The 24642-nt window shown below is 39.8% G+C and overlaps 2 protein-coding genes and 1 long non-coding RNA gene across 7 annotated transcripts in view; 1 reads left to right on the top strand and 2 right to left on the bottom strand.

Moving 5' to 3' along the window:
• Nucleotides 1-24642, top strand: part of LOC127053499 (zinc finger and SCAN domain-containing protein 20-like) — a 449526-nt gene that overhangs the window by 225397 nt on the left and 199487 nt on the right. The window contains exon 1 of one of the 4 annotated variants that reach the window (XM_050958332.1): nt 24484-24512. The exons of the other annotated variants lie outside the window; for them this stretch is intronic. The gene's annotated coding sequence lies outside the window, so the exon portion shown is untranslated. Of the gene's footprint in view, nt 1-24483; nt 24513-24642 lie in introns of those variants that run through there. 4 annotated transcript variants of the gene reach the window in all.
• The window catches only part of REEP3 (receptor accessory protein 3), a 59823-nt gene that overhangs the window by 9401 nt on the left and 25780 nt on the right, over nt 1-24642 (bottom strand). The window contains exons 2-5 of one of the 2 annotated variants that reach the window (XM_050958346.1): nt 22517-22632; nt 8308-8384; nt 7628-7748; nt 7008-7121 (exon numbers count right to left, since the gene is read on the bottom strand). In XM_050958346.1, the coding sequence (XP_050814303.1) occupies nt 7008-7121; nt 7628-7748; nt 8308-8375 (303 nt within the window). In that variant the 5' untranslated portion in view covers nt 8376-8384; nt 22517-22632. The remainder of the gene's footprint in view (nt 1-7007; nt 7122-7627; nt 7749-8307; nt 8385-22516; nt 22633-24642) is intronic. The other variant, XM_050958345.1, reaches the window with a different exon arrangement.
• LOC127053511 (uncharacterized) lies at nt 20342-22510 on the bottom strand. Its single transcript, XR_007775070.1, has 2 exons — nt 22469-22510; nt 20342-20824 (listed from the first exon to the last, which is right to left on the bottom strand). It is a non-coding gene; the product is annotated as an uncharacterized LOC127053511 (long non-coding RNA).

Below are 24642 nucleotides of genomic sequence, written 5' to 3'. Positions count from 1 at the left end.
ATATACTGGCATGACCTCATTAAACAGGTTGTCAAAGAAAGAACAAAAAAAAACTATACAATGTGACCACCTTAACATGGGGGGAGAGGTAACTCCCCTTGATCCAAGAAGTGACAGAATTCAGACTGGGCCCAGAGGAGCAAGCCCTCTGAGAGGACTTGAAGTACTTTAAAATCTGCTAAGGTCCCCATGTGGAAGATGGGTGACACCTGGTAAATCAGACATGCATGTAAGCAGTTTATTGTTTTTAAGATGTGTTCTCTACAATGTTTTTGTTCCAAATAAATACTTTGCTTTACGAAGGCTGGCTGGTCGTAGATTAACTCTAGTTGCTCCTGAGAGAACAGGACTAAGTGCTAAACTAAATTCAGACTTGCTGAGATGATCATAGCAAATTAAAGAATTGCAGCCTAAACCCCTAGTCTAGACAGAGAATTGTGGGACTCTGCCCTGAGAAAGATGATGCCTAGAGGGGTACCCTGAAGGAGGCCACAAAGGGAACAGAGGTGCAGTTACCCTGAGAACTGTGACAAGGAGCATTTTGTTCAAGCTTAACATTAGATTATACCTTGTAAAAGGAATTTTTAAACATCATGAATTAAATTAGTAGTTCCAATTCCTAATGCTTTTGGACACTGCTTATTACTTCTGATTTATTTATTCCTTATTCTAGGTGGATTAAAGAGATTTTTTTCCCCAAAAAAGCCTTTAATGCCTGATCCATCAGACACTATCACCTAGTACCACTTTTCAAATATCTGAATGTAGTTGTAATAACACTTTAATTAAAATTACCAAAAACATATTACATAAAGATGTACACGTACTTGTTTCTCCACAGTATGAAAAGTATTTGAAATAGAAGATCAATCAATAAATATGCTGATAAGAGACTATAATTTTGTCCTACATACACAGTAGTGTGTTTCTGCCTAGGGTCACCGTTGCAATACATTCTGCATGCAGTGAATGAGGCAACGGAGATATATTTTTATCATTGATCAATAAGTACACCCCAGCTTCAATCACTACACAATACCCAGTCTTTGCAGTGAGGGACCCAAAATGAAGAACAGACCCACATGAACACCCGTTTACAATCTAACTCTTTCACTGAGCATTACCTAATTATTTCTGTGGAACTAATATAATATAAATATAATATAATATATACAACCATGAAATGGACTACTGTAATGCACATGCACAGAGAAGAATTAGAGTTGCAATCTTACTATTTAATGTTTAATTTTAGTAATCTACTGTGCAGCTATATTCTTCAGTGTAGATTTTGGATAGAACTTTTAAGTTTGTTTTCACAAGAACATAGAAAAAGTAGAAGTGTTTGGCAGAGAGGAGGGTAATACTATGTCCTATGAAAGCTGTGCACTCAGTGAGGCAAGGGCTCTTGTGAAGCACTGCCTCATTCAATGTGCATATAAAAGATGATACAGAATGGCTCCATCAGGGCTCTCTCATCCTGTCTATACCCTCCAAGATTTAAAAAGTCAATCTACTTTGTTATGCAGATAGCAAATAAAACATTGGAAATCTTTTTTTTTTTAAATGAATACGTCTTGCACATCCTTAATTACATTTTATGGAACAGAGGATGAAACTGGAATAACTTTCACATACTACTGGAGAGCAGTGATTGTGACTTACTACGCACGTTCACTGTGTGCAGCACAACAGGTCCCTATCCTGAATAGGGCCTCTGGGCGCTGCTGCTAATGAACAGTAATGAAGGAGCTACTGAAGAAACAATACCGTGTCAGACCATCTAGCAGACCAATATTATTCTTCATAACATCATACAATGGAACCCAAAATGACAATCAAAAAGTCACTTCTAATTACTAGAATTTAAGGGTCACAGAATGATGAAAGATATTTCATAGAAAAATATCTTTTAAATGATACATTCATCAGGATCAAGTCTTTCCTCACTCTGCAGCTCGAATTTCCACAGGAACATTAGTTTACTACATGATGAAATACCCTTAAATCCAATTCTCAACTTAACACACTTCACTCCTGTGACATTACTGGGAGTTTAACAAGTTATCAACAATTATTTGCCAGCATGGTACTTCCCACTACACTGCCCAAAAAGCATAACACCCCTCCTCAGGTCTCAGGCCACATGATTTTGTAACAGTGGCCTGGCTAAGATCATCATTCCACTAATGTATTCAAAGGCAACAGGGAGCCTTTAATCAGATCCAGGAACTGAGTTCCCTGAGCATCTGCTGCTTCACCTCTGACTCCTCCTGCTCCCTAGTTCTGGCTCTCTGGCTCTTGGCTCAATGGAACACTGCAGGGAGAATATACTGTAATTAACTCCCCATTATGTGAAATATTGGAGAGGAAGAGGCAGCTGCAAGCAAATCCTGGCAGGCCAGGGAAACAAAGCAAAGCAAAATTTTATCTGCTGCAAATTGATGTATTCCACAGTAAAAGTGCTGCAGTGTGAAAGCCAAGGTATCTTGGAAAAATGCCAAATTCTGCAATTTCAGAATCCATGGGCTCCTGATTGAGATGAATAGGGTAGTTCACATCTCTCACACCTACTGTTGCAGACTCTCTACAGACACAGGCAAATATTGCTCCATCAGTTTACACTGCACATGTTTTCAAGGCTATCTCCACATAAAGATTAAAATTCTCTTTTAAATGAATAAAGATTTTTGAAGCACAATTCCACATGAAGGGGTTAATTGCGCAGCTGTGGAATCACTGAATACCTGGGACACCAAACATACTCACTAAATAAAAGATTAAAATACAAGCAATGTATTTAGGGTTCCCTCACCATAATGCACTGCTGCACATATTAACCCATGCTTGTGTTTTTGTTTTAATTAGTTTCTTAAGGTGTCACACAGTCATAACATTTTGTGATTCCAAATCCAGGAAGAGAGGTGCAGGCAGGGCTTTGGGTTCAATATCATTATCCATTCCCCACACACAAGTCTACATGTAACTTCAGAACAGCCTCTCAGATATTATAATATTTTTAAATACTGTAGTTGACATGCTTCGGCAAAAAGCATGTTGTCACTGCACATAGACTAACTTCACAAAAACCTGACCAAGGGCATATCTTAGACTAAGAAAATTGACTGTGTTTTAATTTATGTTAGCTAGTGCAGATTAATTAACGGTGTTTGAAACATCAATTAGCACCTATTGTAAACAAACAGTGAGGTTGAAACACTTATTAGCTGATGGTGGTTAACACTGTTGGTGCATGCCTACGTATACCTTCATGTTGTTTACTTAAGATGGAAAAAAAAAATAGCTGTGTGGTCTAAGCTCTTCCTTGGGGCAAAAGCAATTACTTTGTCAAAGGCCTTACTTTCAGGAAAAACGTTTTCCCTGGGTGATACTTTTTCCACTGTAAGCCTATCCATTAGGGTGAGATTAGTACTGAGAACAGGAGGAGGAGGTACCTGTGATGCGGCAGGCCTATGTTCCCCTTATCTATGGAAGGCTTTGGATGCGGGAGTCCTTCACCAAAAGCAGCCCTACTGAAAGGTTAAGTGGCCAAACTGGCCATGAATGTCTATCAGCCAACCACTGCTTCAGCCAAAGAAGCCTTTCCAGTGTTATAAAGGCCACTATGGTTCTCAACATGGTCACAATGATGTATGTAAAAGTCTGACAAAGATGAAACTGCAGAGACTGATCATGGCAGCCTCTGAATCAATTTTGACTGTTCAGCCCTCTCAAATGTATCTGAGTATTCCTCTAGCAGGATAAAATGTTTAGACAGCCATTTCAAAAGCTTAGCCAGATAATTCAAATCAACTCCCCAAGTGACCTCGGGCAAGTTCCTTATCTCTCTGTGCCTCAGTTCCCCATCTATAAAATGGGATATTAGTACTTTCCGACCTCACATGATACTGTGAGGGTGAATACATGGAAGATTGTGAGGTGTTCAGATACTAGAGTGATGGAGCCATACGTACCGAAGATCTCTCTTCAAAAGTAGACTCTACCTTTGTTGATTTGCCCTGAGGAAAGTACCCCCCCTTAACGGAAATTGTTGTCCATGTGATTCTCCTGACTCCTTAAGAAAGGGTATTTTCATTTACCGGCCAAGTGCAACTATCCTAGCATCGTCCTCTGGGGATCACCCTGGGTAGATGCTGGGAGGCAGATATACTAAATCCATCACAGAAAGTTCACCAAGGCAGAAAGACAGGCAGGCTCAAGGGCATCTGTAACACCCTAGGTATACCCATGGAAAACTACACAGTGGGTTGTCCCAGTTGTAAAAGAATTTCTGGAATTGCAAGCCTCATTCTTCAGTGTCAGGTAAAGGTATTGTTCTCTTCACTTGTTGGAGGCAGGAAAAACCTGTTTGGGCAAGCTAGCAAGCCCTTTATATACAAGGAATGAAGTCACCAGAAAGAACACATGTGCAGTCTCCAAGTGCTAGCATGAAGGAATTACACCCAAGCTTTTGGAATGGCACAGCACATTAAAGAGAGAATTTCTGATATTAACAATATAGTTTAAGAGTTGCAGGGAGTTTCTCTCTCTCTCTGCACACTCTTTACAATCACACTGATATCTTAATATCTTTGGCACTATAACTGTCTTTTTTCCCCAAGCAACTTAATTGCACTGGATTAATTGTACATATATTCATGAGGATGCATAACAAACTACAAACAGAATAAGTATCCATCCATTCACAGTTGAATGGCTTTTGAAATCCAAACTTCATTGACACTGAGGCAGAAATTATTTGTTACCTCAGAAAGAAAGGAATAGCTGGGTCTCAATGTAACTTCAAATTCTGTATCTTTGAATATTCGTGGCCAGCCAGAAGGATATCATTGTGACGTAATCATGGCCGGCTGGCTAGCCAGCCAGATATTGGAGGGAGGGAAATGACCACAAAGCAATAGTGTAATACTGCAGGTGGTCATTTTATCTTTTCTGAGTGCACAGTATGGCAAATTAAAATAGGAGTATTCTGCTCAAACAGCAATACTAACCTTCTTTCAAAAAGAAAGAGTTCACATTAGTTAAAAATGGCTACTTTTGATATTCCCTCCCACTCCTCCAGTCCCACTATGATATTTAGGGCATAGTGCCATAGGAATATATTTTGTTTAAAATTGTTATGGCTTCAGGAACGTAGCATTAATAACTTTTTTCTCATGTATTAATCATCATTTAAACAACCAACCACCACCAATATGAAACAGATGTCCACCAAACATAAGCTCACCATGCACTTTTCTTTATAAGTGCAATGATCTTTTGAAGCACCGCTCAGGCAGAAAAAAAATCTCACTTTTAAAGAATTAAGGAGCCCTAGAAAATAAAAGTTTGGAAACTTTTTCCAAGTCTTGTTTAAAAATAAATCTTTACACAAAACAATGGTTTTTTAATTATAACATTTTAAAAGGTAGACAGCTGTTTATACGAACTCTACAATACTATGAATTACAGTAGTCACCAATTTCATTTATATTTTAAGTTATATTTAGGTAATAAGATGTAAGATATGTTAGATGTTGGGACAGCAATAGGGTAGTTTTTTGCTGAGCTGACTGGCATCACACCAGAGACTGCTGAATCAGTTTATCATATCTTAATGATACAGGTGAATATATAGGTTTATAGATATAAAATTTTACATTTCAGACCAAGGAAAATGTTTTATAATTAATATTCCAATGGAAACTATAAAACATTCTGTGTAGTGTCTGAACATCCTAAACAGTGCAATATGCACTAGTGTATGAAAACCAGAAAGTCAAACTGCTTACATTGTTGTCAAGAGAAATATCAAAATCAGGACAATCTGAGATGTCGTTAATTAAAAAAAAAAAAAAAAAACCCACAAAAACCCATCTTTAAAATGGTAATGTGAAAATATTCTGTTTATAGAAGTCTGTTAAATTTTCTTCATTGGATCCAAAAGCCCAATCATCAACATGTTTCTCCCAAACAGTAATTTATAATAGGTCAACTGTTTTGCCATTTTAAAAAGTTAACATAATATTTCTATATATTGCTTTTTAGTGGCTTATTTGAATTTTTAAAAAAACTTTTCAGTATCATTACTTTAAAGCATACTAGTTTCACTTGTTCTCTCTGGTAATTAAACCTAAAATTGTTTGCCAAATCAGAATGTATGAATTTCTAATGCTATTTCCTGCATTTTTACTAAAGGAAAGAAAAAGGAGGGGGGGGTAGTTTACTCTTTACTAAAGTCAGTTCAATCTTCAATCTTCTATGTTAAAACACATTTTTCAAGTATACAAGCTGTTTCCAGACTTATTTAACTAATTATAAGTTAAGAGCTTTCTTGGTTGCCTTCATTAGTGGCTTTTCAATCAAATATTTTGGGAAACCCCCTTCATTAATTTCAGTTAAGTTGCATGTTATTAAACTGACACTGCAATTTATTCAGCTCTACGATTTCATATAAAAAAACACTACTCAAAGCAAGAATATGCAGATCAGACAACTATGATGCAAGCTTTCATGTAGTGCATTACTTTAAAAATTGGAAATGAAATCACAAACTAGGAATTAATTGCACAAGATAGCTTTTATCTGTGGTAGTAATATTTCATGCCTTATTTTGCAGATGTAGTTACCTCAACTTGATTGAAGGAAGACAGCAGAAAGAAGCCAGAAATCCTATAAATAGTGTGATTACCAGAAAGAAAATGCAACAAAGACAGAAAAAAAAATGTTGATCTTTCACTACTAGTTTGAACATAACACTGTAGTCTATATTTTGATTTACCACTCAATTGATATCCATTATCCAAAAATTTACATTCTATTAATTTTTAAACTAACAGACTGTGTAAAAATGCTCACAAAATTGCAATCCTTAAATTACATCCCCCTATTTTTAAACGTTACTTTTAGAATGAATTCTTTGAGTTAAGATGGGTAAATATCCAATACCACTTTACTTTTTTATCCATAATATTTACCCTGAACAGTTTAGTATAAGTGAAATTTACCTTTGCAGCAGCAGTTACTGCAGCAGTAGCTGCCAAATTTAAACCCTGTCTCCCAAAATTCACCATAGTTTCATAACCTCGTTCTTTGGCTTGTACAATATACTCATCGATCTCCTAAAAAACAAAACAGAATACATATTTAAATCTGCACACAAAATCCCTAAGAGTCATGAAGTTGTATTACCCCATAGCATTATTTTATCATCAAAATGTTGATGGAAGACTTATAAGTTGAACTATAAATAGATTTTTACCTTCATTAAGTTATTAGGCTATGTCTATACTAAAGACCTTACAGCAGGACAGCTGTACCAATGCAGCTGCACCACTGTAAGATCTCTCATGTAGCCGCTTTATGCGGAGAGAGCTCTCCTGTCAACATAATTAAACCACCCTTAATGGGAAGCAGTAGTTATGTTGGTGAGAGAAGTGCTGTGCATGCTACCACTATGCCGGTGAAACTTGTCATTCAGGGAGGTGTTTTTTCACCTAAGCGACAAGTTTCGCTGACCTAAGTGGTAGTGTAGACATGGTCTCAGTTAATGTACAAATCTTTTTTGTGCTTAAAATGTTAAATTCTTGTATTCAATGCCAAACTTTGAAAATAATAAATTTCTTACCCGTTCCTTTGAAGAAAGAAGAGGATGGAGAAACTTCCTATACATTAAGCTTGCCCCTCTAGTATATGGAGAGAGCAGCCAAATAACAAAAGCGATCTTCAACTCATAATACAATGGAAACCTGCAGATAAAATGTTATGCAAGTACTATGAAACGAAGATAGATGTTAATTAACTACCAAAATCAAAGCTTTGGAAAAAAACTGGTTACAGATTTTTTACAACAAAATGTTACACTATTTTTTCATCCAAGGTTAATAACATCTATATTGATTAAAAATTAACTATTTAATTGATGAATATCTGTTTAATTGACTTATTTGGTTTTCATTTAATGTAATACCATCAAAAGCAGAAAGGGTAAGAGATTTAAAAATCTTTCCATGTTTTCTTGCATTATACTATTTTATGTAAGATAAGAGATTTCTTTTGCATGAGTTTTACAATTCTCTTCTCTTGTCTTGTGCTTTCAGCATGGGTAGCATTTTTCTATCCCTTCTCTTTCAGGAATTAAAAGGCACTACAAATTTAGAAATGAGGGACACTATTCATTATGCAAGTTCCTTACAGCAGTTCTTGGAAACATCACCTATAAATATAACGTGATAATTGTATTCCTTGCATTAAATCATCAGAAAAAAATTATATCATCCCCATGTTCCATATTATACAAAATCTTACCAAGAGATCATTAGGTCTGCTACTGTTTCAGTAACTGTATAAAGAGCAAACACAATCCAGTACATCATCCATCGAACCTGAGAATGAAAAGACGTTATCTTTAATAGAAACATTTTAACTTAAATTTCCACTTCTATAATAAAAACCATTTAATTGCTGCTACAACGTAAGAAATTGAGTAGTGTCTTTCCATAGCTCATATGGAGTGACCATATATATATATAAAAGCAGCAAAGAATCCTGTGGCACCTTGTAGACTAACATACGTTTTGGAGCATGAGCTTTCATGGGTGAATACCCACTTCTTCAGATGCATCTGAAGAAGTGGGTATTCACCCACGAAAGCTCATGCTCCAAAACGTATGTTAGTCTATAAGGTGCCACAGAATTCTTTGCTGCTATTCTGGATTCTGCAAAACAAATATTTAATATCAGGAATTCACTTAAACACATGTTGTGCAGGCCTGAGTTAAAACATGTGGCCCCCATGGGCTCACAGTGTGGCCCACTGGCAAGTGGCAGGGTGAGGCTGCTGGGTTCGCCCCCTGCTTGGGGTGGGGGGGCGCTTGCCTCACAGTGCCATGCGTGCTGCACTCCAACCGCCCTAACGGCCAGAACCGCACGTGTCTGCATCTTCCGCTCCCTCCACCTGATGTACAGCGGCTACGTCACTTCTGGGGCCCGCTGAGGCAGGAAGCACTGGGCACAAGGCAAAGCCAGTAAGTGCTGACAGAGGGGAGGGGCACCTGGCCTGGGCTTCACACTGACCCTCTTTCCTGTCCCCTTAGTTCATAGCCCCAGAAAATCCCTTCGAACTGTTCCTCTTTTCCCCTCCCCTTATTTCATGGGGGTGGGGGATGATGAGCTGAATGGGCGGGCAGTGGCGGTGAGGGTTTATACTTTGGGGGGGGGGGTCTGTGGGGCTGGGCAGTGCTGAGGCAGGGTTCGACAGGGTTGGGCGGGGTTCGGCCCTCAGCTGTTTCTCTTTGGAATAATATGGCCCTCGCCGCTTTGAGTTGTGCAGGTCTGTTTTAACTGTTACAAACAAATTTGATCTCTATGTGGAAAAAAAAGAGCAAATAGACGGTAGTAGCTGTACTTGTGTATTGGGTATGACAAACAGGAAAAGCTGCTCGTAGAACAGAGTTTGGTACATATCAGCCTTCATTTTCAATGTATTTAAATATAAATTTTGTTTATGCATGAATGCCTAAATTTAAGTGGACTTATTTTCAACAAGGTGCATTGTCTTCAGGACAGGAACAAACATCAAAGATGTTTTTACCATCTGAGGATATGAAAATTTTGCAGCTCTTGACTTCAATTTAGATGCCATTTGTGGAGAAGAAAACTGTTTTCAGTAGGACTATCAGATCTGCCAGTAGTAAATATTTATATTTAGATGCCTCTCAAAGGCCCATATTGGAACTAGGACTCCACTGGGCTGTGCACTGTACAGAGACAATCCCTGCCCTGCCCTATATGGTTTACAGTCTATATAACACTCCCAAATCACTTCAGTAATTCACACAAGAATTGTAATATTGGTTGAGCCCAATGGCTCCGCAGTCCAGGATCCTGTTTCCAACAGGATCACTGCTTTAGACCCTGGACAGAGCTTTAGACAGCTGTCTGTTATCCATGCCTTACTTCCAGACACTGGCTAACTCCAGACATACCACCACATTCTCATATGACCAAGACAAAGCTGGGGGATTACCCACTTAGAACACAACGTACCATGTCTACTTATTAACCCTCCCAATGGCCTCTTATATTTGAACTGGAGCGATGGCAATAGCACCCTATAATCCAAAGCTCCTTTTAAAAGAATTGCCCACTGCTATGTGAGATAAAAGAACAAAGCCACTGAATAGCTACCCTATCCACTCTCATCAAGGTCTGCAGGTGAATCAACAGGACCTTATGATTAAAAGCACTGAAGGTATCCGATAATTCCAATAGCAGCTGAGACACATTGGCAATGGGTGAAGATAAAGGAGATTGGTCAATGCAACCAATGCAGTCTGTGACAAAACCATGTCTGTACCAAGACTGACAGACAAAATACTTTAAATGACTGCTTCTTGGAGCAGCTGGTACGGGAACCTAAAAGGGAAGAGGCAATTCTTGATTTAGTCCTGAGTGGAGTGAAGGATCTGGTCCAAGAGGTAACTAAAACAGGACCGCTTGGAAATATAGTGACCATAACATTTAAACATCCTTGTGGTGGGAAGAAGACTTCAACATCCCAACACTGTGGCATTTAATTTCAGAAAGATGAACTATGCAAAAATGAGGAGGTTAGTTAAACAGAAATTAAAAGATACAGTGACTAGAGTGAAATCCCTGCAAGCTGCATGGACGCTTTTCACAATAGAGGCCCAACTTAAATGTTTATCTCAAATTAAGAAACACAGTAAAGGAACTAAAAAAGAGCCACCGTGGCTTGGCTTAACCATGTAAAAGAAGAAGTGAAAGATAAAAAGGCATCTTTTAAAAAGTGGAAGTCATATCCTAGTGAGGTAAATAGAAAGGAACATAAACACTGCCTAATTAAGTGTAAAAATGTAATGAGAAAAGCCAAAGAGCAGTCTGAAGAATGGCTAGCCAAAAACTCAAAAGGTAATGTTTTTTTAAGTACATCAGAAGCAGGAAGCCTGCTAAACAACCAGTAGAGCCCTTGGATGATCGAGATACAAAAGGAGCGCTTAAAGACTATAAAAGTCATTGCGGAGAAACTAAACGAATTCTTTGCTTCAGTCTTCACGGCTGAGGATGTTAGGGAGATTCCCAAACCTGAGCTGGCTTTTGCAGGTGACACCTCAATCTGTGACAATTCCTCTGATTTGTCACTAGAGGAGATTTTGGAATTAATTGATAAACTTAACAGAAACAAGTCACTGGGACCAGATGGCATTCACCCAATTTGAAACTGCGGAACTATTAACTAGGGTTTGTTAACTGTCCTTTAAATCAGCTTTTGTACCAATGACCAGAAGATAGCTAATGTAATGACAATATTTAAAAAAGGCTCTAGAGGTGATCCCAGCAATTACAGTAAGTCTAACATCAGGACCGGGCAATTTAGTTGAAACAATAGTCAAGTGCGGCGGGGCGCCTGCCCCACCCCTATGTGAGAGGGGGCTAGAGAAGGCCAGACAGGCTGTGCAGGCCAGCAGCCAATCAGGAAAGGGCTTACTGAGAGCCAAATAAGGGCCAAGATTACAGCCAGCCAATGAGGGCTAAGATGGGCCATATATAAAGGCTGCCCAGAAGGTCAGCAGGCAGTCTGTCCTAGACCTTCATGGGGGAAGGTCTGTTTCCACAGCAGGAGACCAATACCAGTGCTGGGCAGACTCAGGGGAAGCACAGAGGAACTACAGCCGCTACCTGCCAGGCTGCAGGCCCTGAGGGAAGGGCCTAGCCGGTGCAAACAGGCTGAAGGGGAAGTGACCCAGGGATGGATGGACAAGGGGAGAGAAGGAGGGCAGGGAGGCTGCCACTAAAGGGTCCTTGGGTTGGGACCCAGAGTAGTGGTTGGGTCCCTACCCCTCTTTTTACTGCACCTGGCTGTGCAGCAGGGGGTTGAAACAAACTGCAACCGGCCTTTGTGACAAGGGGCTAGACTTTGGAGGTTGTAGTTGGCCACTGAGGCCAGTGCAAGTATTATTGCTAATGCTGCCACTCCCTCCCCCACCCCAAAGCGGGTGAGGATGAACTAGGGGACACTGCTGGAGGGCAGTGGCCTGAAGAGGACACCATAGAACAGAGAGCAACATGGATCCAGACACCAGTGAGGAGCAGATGACGGACAGGACACCACCAGCAGAGAATGCTCCCCATGAACTGAGCTAATTCCCAGACTGACCAGCGGGAGGCGCCATGGTTGTGAGTCCCCACCTGTCATAAACAGATAGCTAAGGGTTAATGTCTCTTTCACCTGAAGCACCTGACCAGAGGACCAATCAGGAAACCGGATTTTTTCAACTTTGGGTGGAGGGAATTGTGTGTCTGAGTCTTTTGTCTGCCTGCCTGCTTTCTCTGAGCTTTGGAGAAGTAGTTTCTATTTTCTAGTCTTCTGTTTCTAAGTGTAAGGACAAAGAGATCAGATAGTAAGTTATATGGTTTCTTTTCTTTGGTATTTGCATGAATATAAGTGCTGGAGTGCTTTGATTTGTATTCTTTTTGAATAAGGCTGTTTATTCAATATTCTTTTAAGCAATTGACCCTGTGTTGTATCATCTAAATACAGAGAGAACATTTGTATGTATTTTTCTTTCTTTTTATATAAAGCTTTCTTTTAAGACCTGTTGAAGTTTTTCTTTACTTCAGGGAAATTGAGTCTGTACTCACCAGGGAATTGGTGGGAGGAAGAAATCAGGGGAGATCTGTGTGTTGGATTGCTAGCCTGATTTTGCATTCCCTCTGGGGGAATAGGAAAGTACTTTTTTTGTTTCCAGGATTGGGAACAGAGAGGGGGAGTCTCTCTGTGTAGTTTCACAGAGCTTGTGTCTGTGTATCTCTCCAGGAGCACCTGGAGGGGGGAAGGGAAAAAGGATTATTTTCCTCTGTTTTGAGACTCAAGGGATTTGGGTCTTGGGGTCCCCAGGGAAGGTTTTTCAGAGGGACCAGAGTGCCCCAAAACACTCTAATTTTTTGGGTGGTGGCAGCAGGTACCAGGTCCAGGCTGGTGGCTAAGCTTGGAGGTTTTCATGCTAACCCCCATATTTTGGACGCTAAGGTCCAAATCTGGGACTAAGGTTATCACACCACCCCATCACAAAGAAAAACATTCAGACACCTAGAAGAACATAAATTGTTGGGCAAAAGTCAACATAGTTTTTATAAAGGGAAATCATGTCCCTTACTAATCTATTAGAGTTCTTTGAAGGGGTCAAACATACATGTGGGCAACGAGGATCCAGTGGACATAGAGTACTTAGATTTCCAGAAAGCCTTTGACAAGGTCCCTCACCAAAGGCTCATATGTAAATTAAGTTGTCATGGGATAAGAGGGAAGGTCCTTTCATGGACTGAGAACTGGTTAAGACAGGGGACAAAGGGTAGGAATAAATGGTAAATTTTCAGAATGGAGAGAGGTAACTAGTGGTGTCCCCAAGGGTCAGTCCTAGGACCAATCCTATTCAACTTATTCATAAATGATCTGGAGAATGGGGTAAAAAGTGAGGTGGCAAAGTTTGCAGATGATACTAAACTACTCAAGATAGTTAAGACCAAAGCAGATGGTGAAGAACTTCAAAAAGATCTCACAAAACTAAGTGATTGGGCAACAAAATGGCAAATGAAATTTAACGTGGATAAATGTAAAGTAATGCACACTGGAAAAAATAACCCCAACTATACATACAATATGATGGGGCAATTTAGCTACAAGGAGTCAGGAAAGAGATCTTGGAGTCATCGTGGATAGTTCTCTGAAGACGTCCATGCAGTGTGCAGCGGCGGTCAAAAAAGCAAACAGAATGTTAGGAATCATTAAAAAGGGGATAGAAAATAAGACTGAGTATCTTATTGCCCTTATATAAATCCATGGTATGCCCACATCTTGAATACTGCATACAGAGATGGTCTCCTCATCTCAAAGAGATACTGGTATTAGAAAGAGTTCAGAGAAGGGCAATTAAAACGATTAGGTGTTTGGAATGGGTCCCATATGAGGAGAGATTAAAGAGGCTAGGACTTTTCAGCTTGGAAAAGAGGAGACATGATAGAGGTATATAAAATCATGAATGGTGTTGAGAAAGTAAGGAAAAGTTACTTCCTTGTTCCCATAATACAACAACTAGGGGCCACCAAATGAAATTAATGGGCAGCAGGTTTAAAACAAAAAGGATGTTCTTCACACAGCACACAGTCAACTTGTGGAACTCCTTACCTGAGGAGGTTGTGAAGGCTAGGACTAACAGTATTTAAAAGAGAACTGGATAAATTCATGGAGGTTAAGTCTGTTAATGGATATTTGCCAGGATGGGTAAGGAAGGGTGTCCCTAGCCTCCGTTTGTCAGAGGGCAGAGATGGATGGCAGGTGAGAGATCACAGCCTGTTGGGTTCATGCCCTCTGTGGCACCTGGCATTGGTCACTACCCAGGATATTGGGATAGATCTTTGCTCTGACCCAGTATGGCCATTCTTATGTTAATGAACAAAAGAGACCTGAGGCATCTAGATAAAGTTCTCACCACAACTTTCCTCAGAAAATGTAAGATGTGATATTACTGAACAAAGGCCACACCACTGCTTCCTTAAAGTTAGAGACTATTGCCTTGAAGGAAGACATTCATGATCGGCATCAACAATAGATGAAGAACTTTACCAGCCAAGCAGACAAGGGTTTAAGGCATAGTTTGTAAAACAAATCTCTCTCTCAACATTTCAAATCTCTCAGTGCTGAGAATTCCTCAACTGAAAGACTTGACATACCTTCCTCCTCCTGCACACCACAACCCGGACTCTTGCACTTGCCTAGGTAAATTATGGCAGCTTAGAGACAGCAGAATCCAGAACTCCCCACAATATTAATACCTCCTGTTAATTCAACAGGTTTATCTTTGTAAACGGGCAAGCAAGAACAGATCCAACAAGGACCATACTAGTCCAAAATGATTAATATCTGCTTGAAGAACCACTGTTTTCTCAAAGTAATTGAGTAAAGACAGCTACATTCTGTAAAACAGAATGACTTCAGTGAACTATGATATAAATGGCAGGGATCAAAAAAAGTTAAGGTCAGAGTGACTGGCACAGATATGACACTTCAGAGTCACTATGATGCTGACTAGCACATGGAGACACAGTTCTGATGTCCCATTCTCAAATTTGCAACCAAAATATATTCCTTCGCTACTGAACTCCATAGTGCTCATGTCAGGTTTAGACAGGGTGAACAGATGTCTCAATTTTATAGGGAAAGTCCTGATTTGGGGGTCTCTTATATAGGCACCTATTATCCCCCATGCCCAGTCCTGATTTTTTATGCTTGCTATCTGGTCAACCAAGATTTACACTTCACTGACCATTTCATTAAAAATCACATCTTTAAATTCTATGAATTTTGTGGATTTTTTTTAAACCCAATTTATTCCCAGTAAGTAAAGGAAAGACAAGGGATTCAGTTATGTGTTGGAAGTCAATTACATAATTTCCAGACATAGGAATTCTCTCCTCTGCAATAAGGCCTCATTTTCAGTACAGAACGCAGTTTACCAGTGCCAGTTTACAAGTCACTCTTAAAACTGTACATAGCTATACTTGATTTTTAGGTTTATACTGCAGTATAAAGCCAAAGACTCTAATTCAGGGGTTCTCAAACTGGGGATTGGGACTCCTCAGGGGGTCGTGAGATTATTACAGGGGGGTGGGGGGTCACAAGATGACAGCCTTCACCCCAAACTCTGCTTTGCCTCCAGCATTTATAATGGTGTTAAATATATAAACAAGTGTTCTTAAATTTATAAAAGGAGGTGGGGTTGCACTCAGAGGCTTGCTATGTAAAAGGGGTCACCAGTACAACAGTTTGAGAATCACTGCTCTAATTTGTGGAAGACCTATTCTGCAAGTTGTCAGTAAAAGTAATACTTAAAACATCTATAGCACTGTTTGCCACAAGTAAGAGTGGTCTGCTCTTAAGTTAGGCAGATGAAAGAAAAGAATAACTAGTTAAAGTAAACAAGATTTTTATTACCAAGATTATGTAGACATAGCTGTGAGTAAGGTTAAGCACATACGTGTTTGCAGCTTGAGGGGCTAAAATTTTACAAAGTTTCAAGAGGAATAAAGTTTGTCACATCTAAACAAAACTGCTTCAGTGTTAAAACATTTAGACTGTCAATACATTAGAGCTATTTTGAACATTTTATACAAACACACACACCTCCTCTGAAATGTTTAGAAATAGAAGAAGTGTCCAGTTAAGGTCCTAAACGGATGTTGAGGTGCTCAAATATGGGATTTTTCCTACATAACAACATGACTGATTTAGGTGTCAGGAAAAAAGTCTATGTAAATCTGAAGTGATAATTTAGTAAACGTCATGCTTCAGATGCATATCTGCAATGAACGAGACAAGTCTAAGGCCTCATTAACATCCTTACTGTGGTAACATAAAAAACTCAAATGCAATTGCTAAGCAAATATCTCATGCTATATTTGCAACTACCACCACCTTAATATTGTACTTCCACAAGTTAGGAAAGCCAGATTTATACTTCATCAGGGTTTGTAGTTTGAAGTCATTGGAACTTAGGCTCCAGAATGACTTAGGAGCACAAGTTTCAGTATTATTGTGAATACTTCAGCTTGTATGTAAACAAAAAATGCATATACACTACATTTCTAGTTTAAGGCTTTAAAGGTTTTAATCTAAAATAGCAGAAGCAAAAGAGTTCTCAAATTAGCTTCGACCTTTTGACGATTTAAACCTTTATTTCAAGTGAAGCGACTTAAATTATATTGATATAAACTGCTCCACGCTGCTACAAAGCAATATCAGTTCATAATAGTTGATTTAGATCCACAAATAAACGGGAAGTAGTGTAGATATGATCTTACTCTAATGATACAGATATTTACTAAATAGCAGTATTTTCATTAAACATTTTATGCACTGAAAAATAAAGAAATGCTAACTGGACTTTGCCATAAAAAACACTAACATAAAATAGAATTCAATATTATGTGGCATTACTTAGCTATTATTTCAATCGCCCTGGTACAACTACATGATAAATCTAAAAAGCTATGATACTTGTTTTAATATGCAAAGCCTAAAAAAACCCAAATACTTTATTAAAGCTGTACTGATTCACAAAGTGATTTATTAAGTATTCACAAATCTCATCGATCTGAAAGGATCTTCATTAGTCATTTAGATTTAGATATGTAATCACCATTCATCTAAGTGACCTGCATATGGTACAGCAAAGCTAGGCACACTTCAGTAATTGCTGGAAGAATGTATTTATTCAAAATCCTTTGAGTTTTTACAACCATCCATTTTCTCTTTGAACGCTACTGAGTAAATCCTAATGCAGCTATATATTTGGAACCTAATTATCAGAAAAACAGCAATATTCACAGATACTATACTTTACAATTGGTTCTCTCTCCATATTAACATTGGACAATTAGTTTAAGCAAAGACAGCAACACTAATTAAATAATGGCTTAGTTAGAATAGCAAAATAAATCTTGCAATTGCTCTCTTGACTTCAGTCAATCAGGCAAGCTCAAAAATCAAACCCAAGCATCCAATGGAAAAGTCAGCAGTTTTTGGTTTTTTTTTAAATAAATTTAGAATACAGAAGAGTCATAGAATCATAGACTATTAGGATTGGAAGGGACCTCAGGAAGTCATCTAGTCAAGCCCCCTGCTCAAAGCAGGACCAATCCCCAGACAGATCTTTGCCCCAGCTCCCCTTAGTGGTCCCCTCAAGGATTGAACTCACAACCCTGGGTTTAGCAGGCCAATGCTCAAACCACTAAGCTGTGCCACCCCCTCGAAGATCTGCTCCCCTCCTGATTACAACTGCACATCATCTCTCTGGTAATTACAAAAATTGCTTACATGGAAGAGTAGTAAGAAAATTACTGTATACACTTGTTCATAAGCCAAATATATTTGGTAAAAAAATGACACAAAGAGCAGGGGTCAGCTTATTAACTGGTCTACACCAAAATTTGATGATTTTAAACTTTATGGAATCATTGTCATTTTGTTTACCTGGAGCATCTGCAGGCATGGGGCCCGTCAGCTCCCTGTGGCCACTTCCTGCAGCTCCCATTGGCTGGGAACAGTGAACTGCGTCCACAGAGAGCAGAGGGGCTCCATGCCTGCAGATGCTCCAGGTTAAAAAAAAAAAAAGTCCTGACCCGCCAGTAGCTTAACCTGACAAGCCAGGAGCCCCTGAAATATAGGGTCAGCTTATGAAAGGATCATACAGTTTTTGGGTATTCTCACCTATCCAGCTTGGGTGGGGGTGGGGGGTGGCTTATAAACAAACAAGCTAACGAACAAGTATATACAGTATATATTTTTAGATGTTTAATTGCAGTACAGTTAATTACACTGACTAGTACAGCATGGCATTTTATTTCCCCTCTTATTTGTTCTGTTCCTTCCTATGCTACCTGAACCCCTCCCACCTCTTGTCTTGTACTGCCCAGTCCTCTTCTCCCTGTACATTTGCTTTCTCTCCTGGACATGCTGCCTAGACAGCCACTTGGATCTTCTTCTCCCCTTGCTCTCTTGGGTAAAGAGTCCCACTGCTTCAATCCCATCTCCACAGCTCTCCTACATATTCCTCTGCACGTAGCTGCACTCTCATTATTGGCTCTGTCTCAGAATAGCAGCTACCATTTTCCACTCTACTTATGTGGCAGCAAGCCCCACTCAAGGCTTTTAGGCTAGCTCCTCTTCAAAATATAAGGAAGGGTCAGGATGCTATGCAGCCAGCTATATACAGACCATCTGTGAAAAATAAAGCAGGAGGGGGGATGGCAGGAGCTCCCTTTTATGAACACTCAGCTATCCAGAAGCTATAAAATCCCTCTTAGTAGAAGATGTGATTAGGTTTATCCCTTCTATTTCTTTACATCTTGTGGATTCCTCTTTGTAAACCCCCAGCGCTTTTGTTTTGCTTGTAACCTTTAAGCTGGACCTCAAGGAAAATATTCTTGGTGCTTAGTCCTTGTAGTTGCTCTTTTAAAATCTAGCAATAGCCTAAGTTCAGATTTTTTTTTTAAATTACCTTTTTTAAAATAACAGAATTGGATTTGTGTATCTTAAGAGGTTTGTGCACGTATTGTTTAATTAGCTGGTAGCAACAGCTGATTTCCCTCCACCAACCCCTGTTCCTTTTTCAGTTCTTCCTCCGAGGGAAGGTGAATGGGCTTGAGCAGGGGTCCCCAACATGGTGCCTGCAGGTGCCATGGTGCCCACGGGGCATCTAAATGTGCCTGTGTTCTGGCTGGCGGTTGAGCATCCGCCAAAATTCGGCGGCATTTTGGTGGATGCTCGACCACCGCCACAGTCCTTCGTCTGGTGTCTGCCAGACGAAAAGGTTGGGGACTACTGGGCTTGAGGGTACCCCACAGAAAGGAATTTCCAAGTGTGCCTTCCTTGGCTCTCAAAGGGGTCTGCACTTCGGTGGTGGCAGCATCTACTAATCCAAGGTGAGAGAAAAGCTGTAACCTTGGGAAATTAATACAAGCCTGGAGTGGCCAGTATTAATTTTTAAAATCCTTGTGGGTCCCACCTTCTACACTCGAAGTGCCAGAGTGGAGAATTACCCTAGACACCATCATTTAAAAAACTACTGATCTAAGGATTAATTTATTCAACCATGTACACACCATTAAGTTTCACTCCAAAATACACTACTTATTTCAAATGGAAGATGGCTCCTTTTCAGGGTGCCAGCAGCCCCCGCTGCCATACTCTACAAAATTTTAATTAAAAGATAGTTTTCACCTCCACTGTAGAGGCAGCCAGCCAGCAGATTGTCAATCGACATGGAGCCCCAGTTATCCTAACCCTGCAGAAAACTGGCATGCAAGAATCCTAGGGGCTGCAACACAGGGAAACCACACCTCATTACACCTTAACTAGGTGTTTCCTTAATGCCTAACTAATCCCCTTAAATGCAATCAGTATTTAAGAAATACCTCCAAATCACATTTATGCCTGAATTTTTTTAACCTACTGTTTACAAGATTACCACAACTGCAAATCTGACATCATTTTTGTCTAGTCAGCTTCACTGTTTCCCCTGGGTAGTCAATGTCACCTATTTGGAGAGGTGCACATCAGCAATGGGGGAAAAAGCTTAGCAGGAAATGTGAATGTCAAACCACAAAAACTGGCCAGAGAAAACAAGATCAGGTTTAAATTAGGGCTATCACAAGTGCTTAAAAAAAAATTGTGATTAATCACCACTGCTACCATTTAAATATTTTGGATGTTTTCTATATTTTAATACATTGATTTCAATTACAGCACAGAATACAAGATGTACAGTGCTCATTTTATATTTTTATTACAAATATTCATGCTGCAAAAAATAGTACTTTTAAATTCACCTAATACAAGGACTGTAGTGCAATCTCTTTATCAAGAAAGTTGAACTTACAAATGTAGAATTATGTACAAAAAACAACTGCATTCAAAAACAAAAAAAACTTAAAAATTTAGAGCCTACAAGTCCATTCAGTCCTACTTCTTGTTCAGCCACTCACTCAGACAAACAAGTTTGTTTATGGTTGCAGGAGATAATGCTGCGGGTTCTGTAATTTCTGCATCAGAGTGTTGCTCTTTTAAGACTTCTGAAAGCATGCTACACACCTCATCCCTCAGCTTTTGGAAGGCACTTCAGATTTTTAAACTTTGGGTCAAGTGCTGTAGCTATCTTTAGAAATCTCACATTGGTACCTTCGTGTTTTGTCAAATCTGCAGTGAAAGTGTTCTTAAAACGAGGATGTGCTGGGTCATCTCAGACTCCTACATTATAAAATACATGGCAGAATGCAGGAAAAATAGAGCAGGAGACATACTATTCTCCCTCAAGGAGTTCAGTCAAAATTTAATGCATTTTTTTAAATAAGTCATCAGCATGGAAGCATGTCCTCTGGATTGGTGGCCGAAGCACCAAGGGGCATACTAATGTATAGCATATCTGGCAATACTGGCTACAAAAGTCCCATGTGAATGCCTGTTCAGATGACACTGTAAATAAGAAGCAGGCAGCATGATCTTCCATAAATGTAAACAAACTCATTTGTCCTAGCAATTGACTGAACAAGAAGTAGGACTGAGTGGACTTATAGGCTCTAAAGTTTTACCCTGTTTTGTTTGCGTGTAGTTATATAACAAAAAATATTTACAAAAAAAAAAATCTACATTTGTAAGTTGCACTTCCATGCTAAAGAGGTTGCATTAAAGTACTTGTATGAGGTGAATTTTTAACAGTGCAAATATTTGTAATAAAAATGAGCACTGTAAACTTTGGTGTTGTAATTTAAATCAATGTATTTGAAAACGTAGAAAAACCATCCAAAAATATTTCATCAATTTCAATTGGTATTCTATTGTCTAACAGTGCTATTAAAACCGCAATTAATCATGATTAATTTTGAGTTAATTGTGTGAGTTACATGTGATTAATCAACAGCCCTAGTTTAAAACACTAAAAATTCCTTAAACTAAGTTTTGATGTTGGTGGTACTTTACTGTATACTTTTACTTTGAAACATGACGAAAGCATCGTTGGGCTATTTTCACAGAAACAGACAACTGAACTCCCTTGCACTGAGGGAAGATTAAATATTACCTACCATTCCTGACAGGTGCTTGTCATTAGAGGTTTTTAAGAGGAGGTTAGGCAGAGATCCCACAGCTTCCCTAGGTAATTTGTTCCATTGCTTATCTGCCCTTACAGTTAAGTTATACCAGGGATCGGCAATCTTTGGCATGCAGCCCGCCAAGGTACGCCCCCTGGCAGGCTGAGCTGGTTTGTTTGCCTGCCGAGTCCACAGGTTCAGCCAATTGCGGCTCCCACTGGCTGCAGTGCGCTTCTCCAGGCCAATGGAGGCTGTGGGAAGCGGCAGCCATCACATCCCTCTGCCCATGCCACTTCCTGCAGCCCCATTGGCCTGGATTGGCAAACTGTGGCCAGTGGGAGCTGCGATTGCATCTGCAGGTTCAGCCAGCAGGTAAACAAACTGTCCCGGCCTGCCGGGGGCTTACCCTGGTGGGCCACGTGCTAAAGATTGCTGATCCCTGAGTTAGACATTAAGAAAAAGCTTGTTAAATCTCCCTTGCTGCAATTTAAGCCCATCACTTCTCATCCTGTCCTCAGTGGATGAGAGCAGTTTATCCCCCTCTTTTTTGTAACAACCTTTCACACGCTTGACAACTTATATCCTCCCCCCCACTCGCCCAAATCTCTTGTCTCCAGAGTATACAAACTCAAGTTTTTTCAATCTTTCATCATAGATCATGTTTTCTAGACCTTTAATCATTTTAACTGCTCTTTTCCGGACTTCTGGGGAAAGGAGTGGAACATACTGGAAGGTGTGGTGCCCAGAACTGGACATAATACTCTAGCTAAGGCCTTATCAGTGCTAAGCAACATGGAAGAATTACCTCTCATATCCTGATAATTGGTTGGTGAAATATAAATATACAACTCACAACCAATCTGGGGTTTGTGCTCTGCTTCTTAACATGTCCTGAGGTCGCTAGTCACTCTCTGGAGCCAGTGTCTGACAGCTTGACAGAGAATATCTGCACCTTGGATGGTGTGGTTCCTAGGGATGTAAAAGTTTAACCGGTTAACCAATAAGCTTGATGCTTATTGGTTTCAGTTCTGTTGTTGCCCCGTGCCCAGGGGGCCAGCAGCAGGGCCTCGCATAAAATGTGAGTGAGCTGTGTTTTTATATACTATTTACATCCCTAGTGGTTTCATCTTTCATTTTCTGAGTTTATAGGTGATGGAGTCTTAAGACTCCCAAGTGCTACTTGATTAGCTAGCAGCAACACCTAGCACACCCTTTGTCCATTCAAGACCAGAAAGATGCAATTTCTTTGCATGCAGACCCTGCTATTGTCATTCATGCCTTTGTCACTGAGACTGGACTATTGCAGTGTAGTGTTAAATCCATGATCTACCATCTGCATTGCCTGCTGTCCAGTTTCTGGGTGGAACGTAAGGTGTTGGTTTTGAAATGCTAGTTGGCCTAGAAACTGCCTGAGGCACCATTGATTATTTGTTGCAAACCCCAGCTATACTTTTGGGAAAAGGAAGATCTGCAGGAGGGAGACTTAGCTTTATTTTTCCTGGCCATTGCAGAATTATGTTATCTAAAGAAACTGTAATAACTGTCATTACTATAATTGCTTTAACTATTAAGGACATCTAAAATCATTGGTAGGAAATCTTTTATTTTATGCATAATACAAATAGTAATATTTCTGCAGGACTAATGAAAGCCTTTGATATTTGCAACCCCATTGTCCTCACAAGATTTTCACAGCACAGGCAGTTGTGGAGCAAAAACAATTATGTTCACATAAAATTGAGTATAAATCTGCTCAGTCTTGACTGTTTTGTTTCAGAAGCCCTAACATTAGGGAAAAGCTATAAAAACCTCATGGAAGTCAGAAGACATGACATGACTGACTATGCCAAAGGGAAAGATTTGTTGAATAAGGTGGTAAAGCATGGTTCTACTTAAACTTAAGTAGCAACAACCTTTCCCCCTACAAAACAAAGAAAGTTAGATGCTAAGCATACTTAATATTTCATTAAGGCAGCATAGTTAAGATCACAAAGGCTATGTCTACACTACTGCCAGATCGACACTCCGGCGATCAATGCACCATGGTCAATTTAGCAGGTCTAGTGAAGACCCACCAAATTGGCTGCAAATTGCTCTCCAGTTGACCCCAGTACTCCATCATGAACAAGAAGAGTAAGGTAAGTCGATGGGAGAGCAACTCCCAGCAACCCAGTACAGTGTAGACACCACAGTAAGTTGACCTAAACTACATTGACTTCAGCTCTATTATTTACTTAGCTGGAGTAGTGTAACTTAGATAGACTTACTGTGGTCATGTAGACAGTTTGAGTTTCCTGACTAAGACTAAGTATTTTACATCAGGCCCCAATCCTGCAAACACTTATGCACCTGAATAACTTAACACACAACTACACCTAAGTGTCAATGAGACTACTCACAAACACACAGTCATGTAACTAAGTTGGAAAAACCAGGGACCTAGCTTGACTATGGTAAATATGAGAACACATTTTATGATGATCTTCATATACCATAATTTTGTGTGTTAAATTGTGTGATTTAAACCTTAACTTCATTTCTAAATTAGCTAAGTATTCATAAGTATTGTGACAGACCCAGACCAGTGGGGTTCAGGAGTCTGGTAGAGGGCAAATATACTGGTCACTGGATGAGTAGTTTTCTGTTCCCTGAGTGACCAAAGCAGGGGCTGCGCTACAGTAATCAGGAACCTGCTAGAACCAATTAAGGCAGACAGGCTGATTAGAACACCTGCAGCCAATCAAGGCAGGCTAATCAGGACACCTGGGTTTAAAAAGGAGTTCACTTCACTTTGTGGGGGGCGTGTGAGGAGCTGGGAGCAAGAGGCACAAGGAGCTGAGAGTGAGAGGGTGTGCTGCTGGAGGACTAAGGAGTAAAAGCATTATCAGACATCAGGAAGAAGGTCCTGTGGTGAGGATAAAGAAGGTGTTTGGAGGAGGCCATTGGGAAGTAGCCCGGGGAGTTGTAGCTGTCATGCAG

This window comes from Gopherus flavomarginatus, chromosome 6 (assembly GCF_025201925.1).
Source record: "Gopherus flavomarginatus isolate rGopFla2 chromosome 6, rGopFla2.mat.asm, whole genome shotgun sequence".
Lineage (NCBI taxonomy): Eukaryota > Metazoa > Chordata > Testudines > Testudinidae > Gopherus > Gopherus flavomarginatus.
This window is presented reverse-complemented; position numbering and strand designations above follow the sequence as displayed.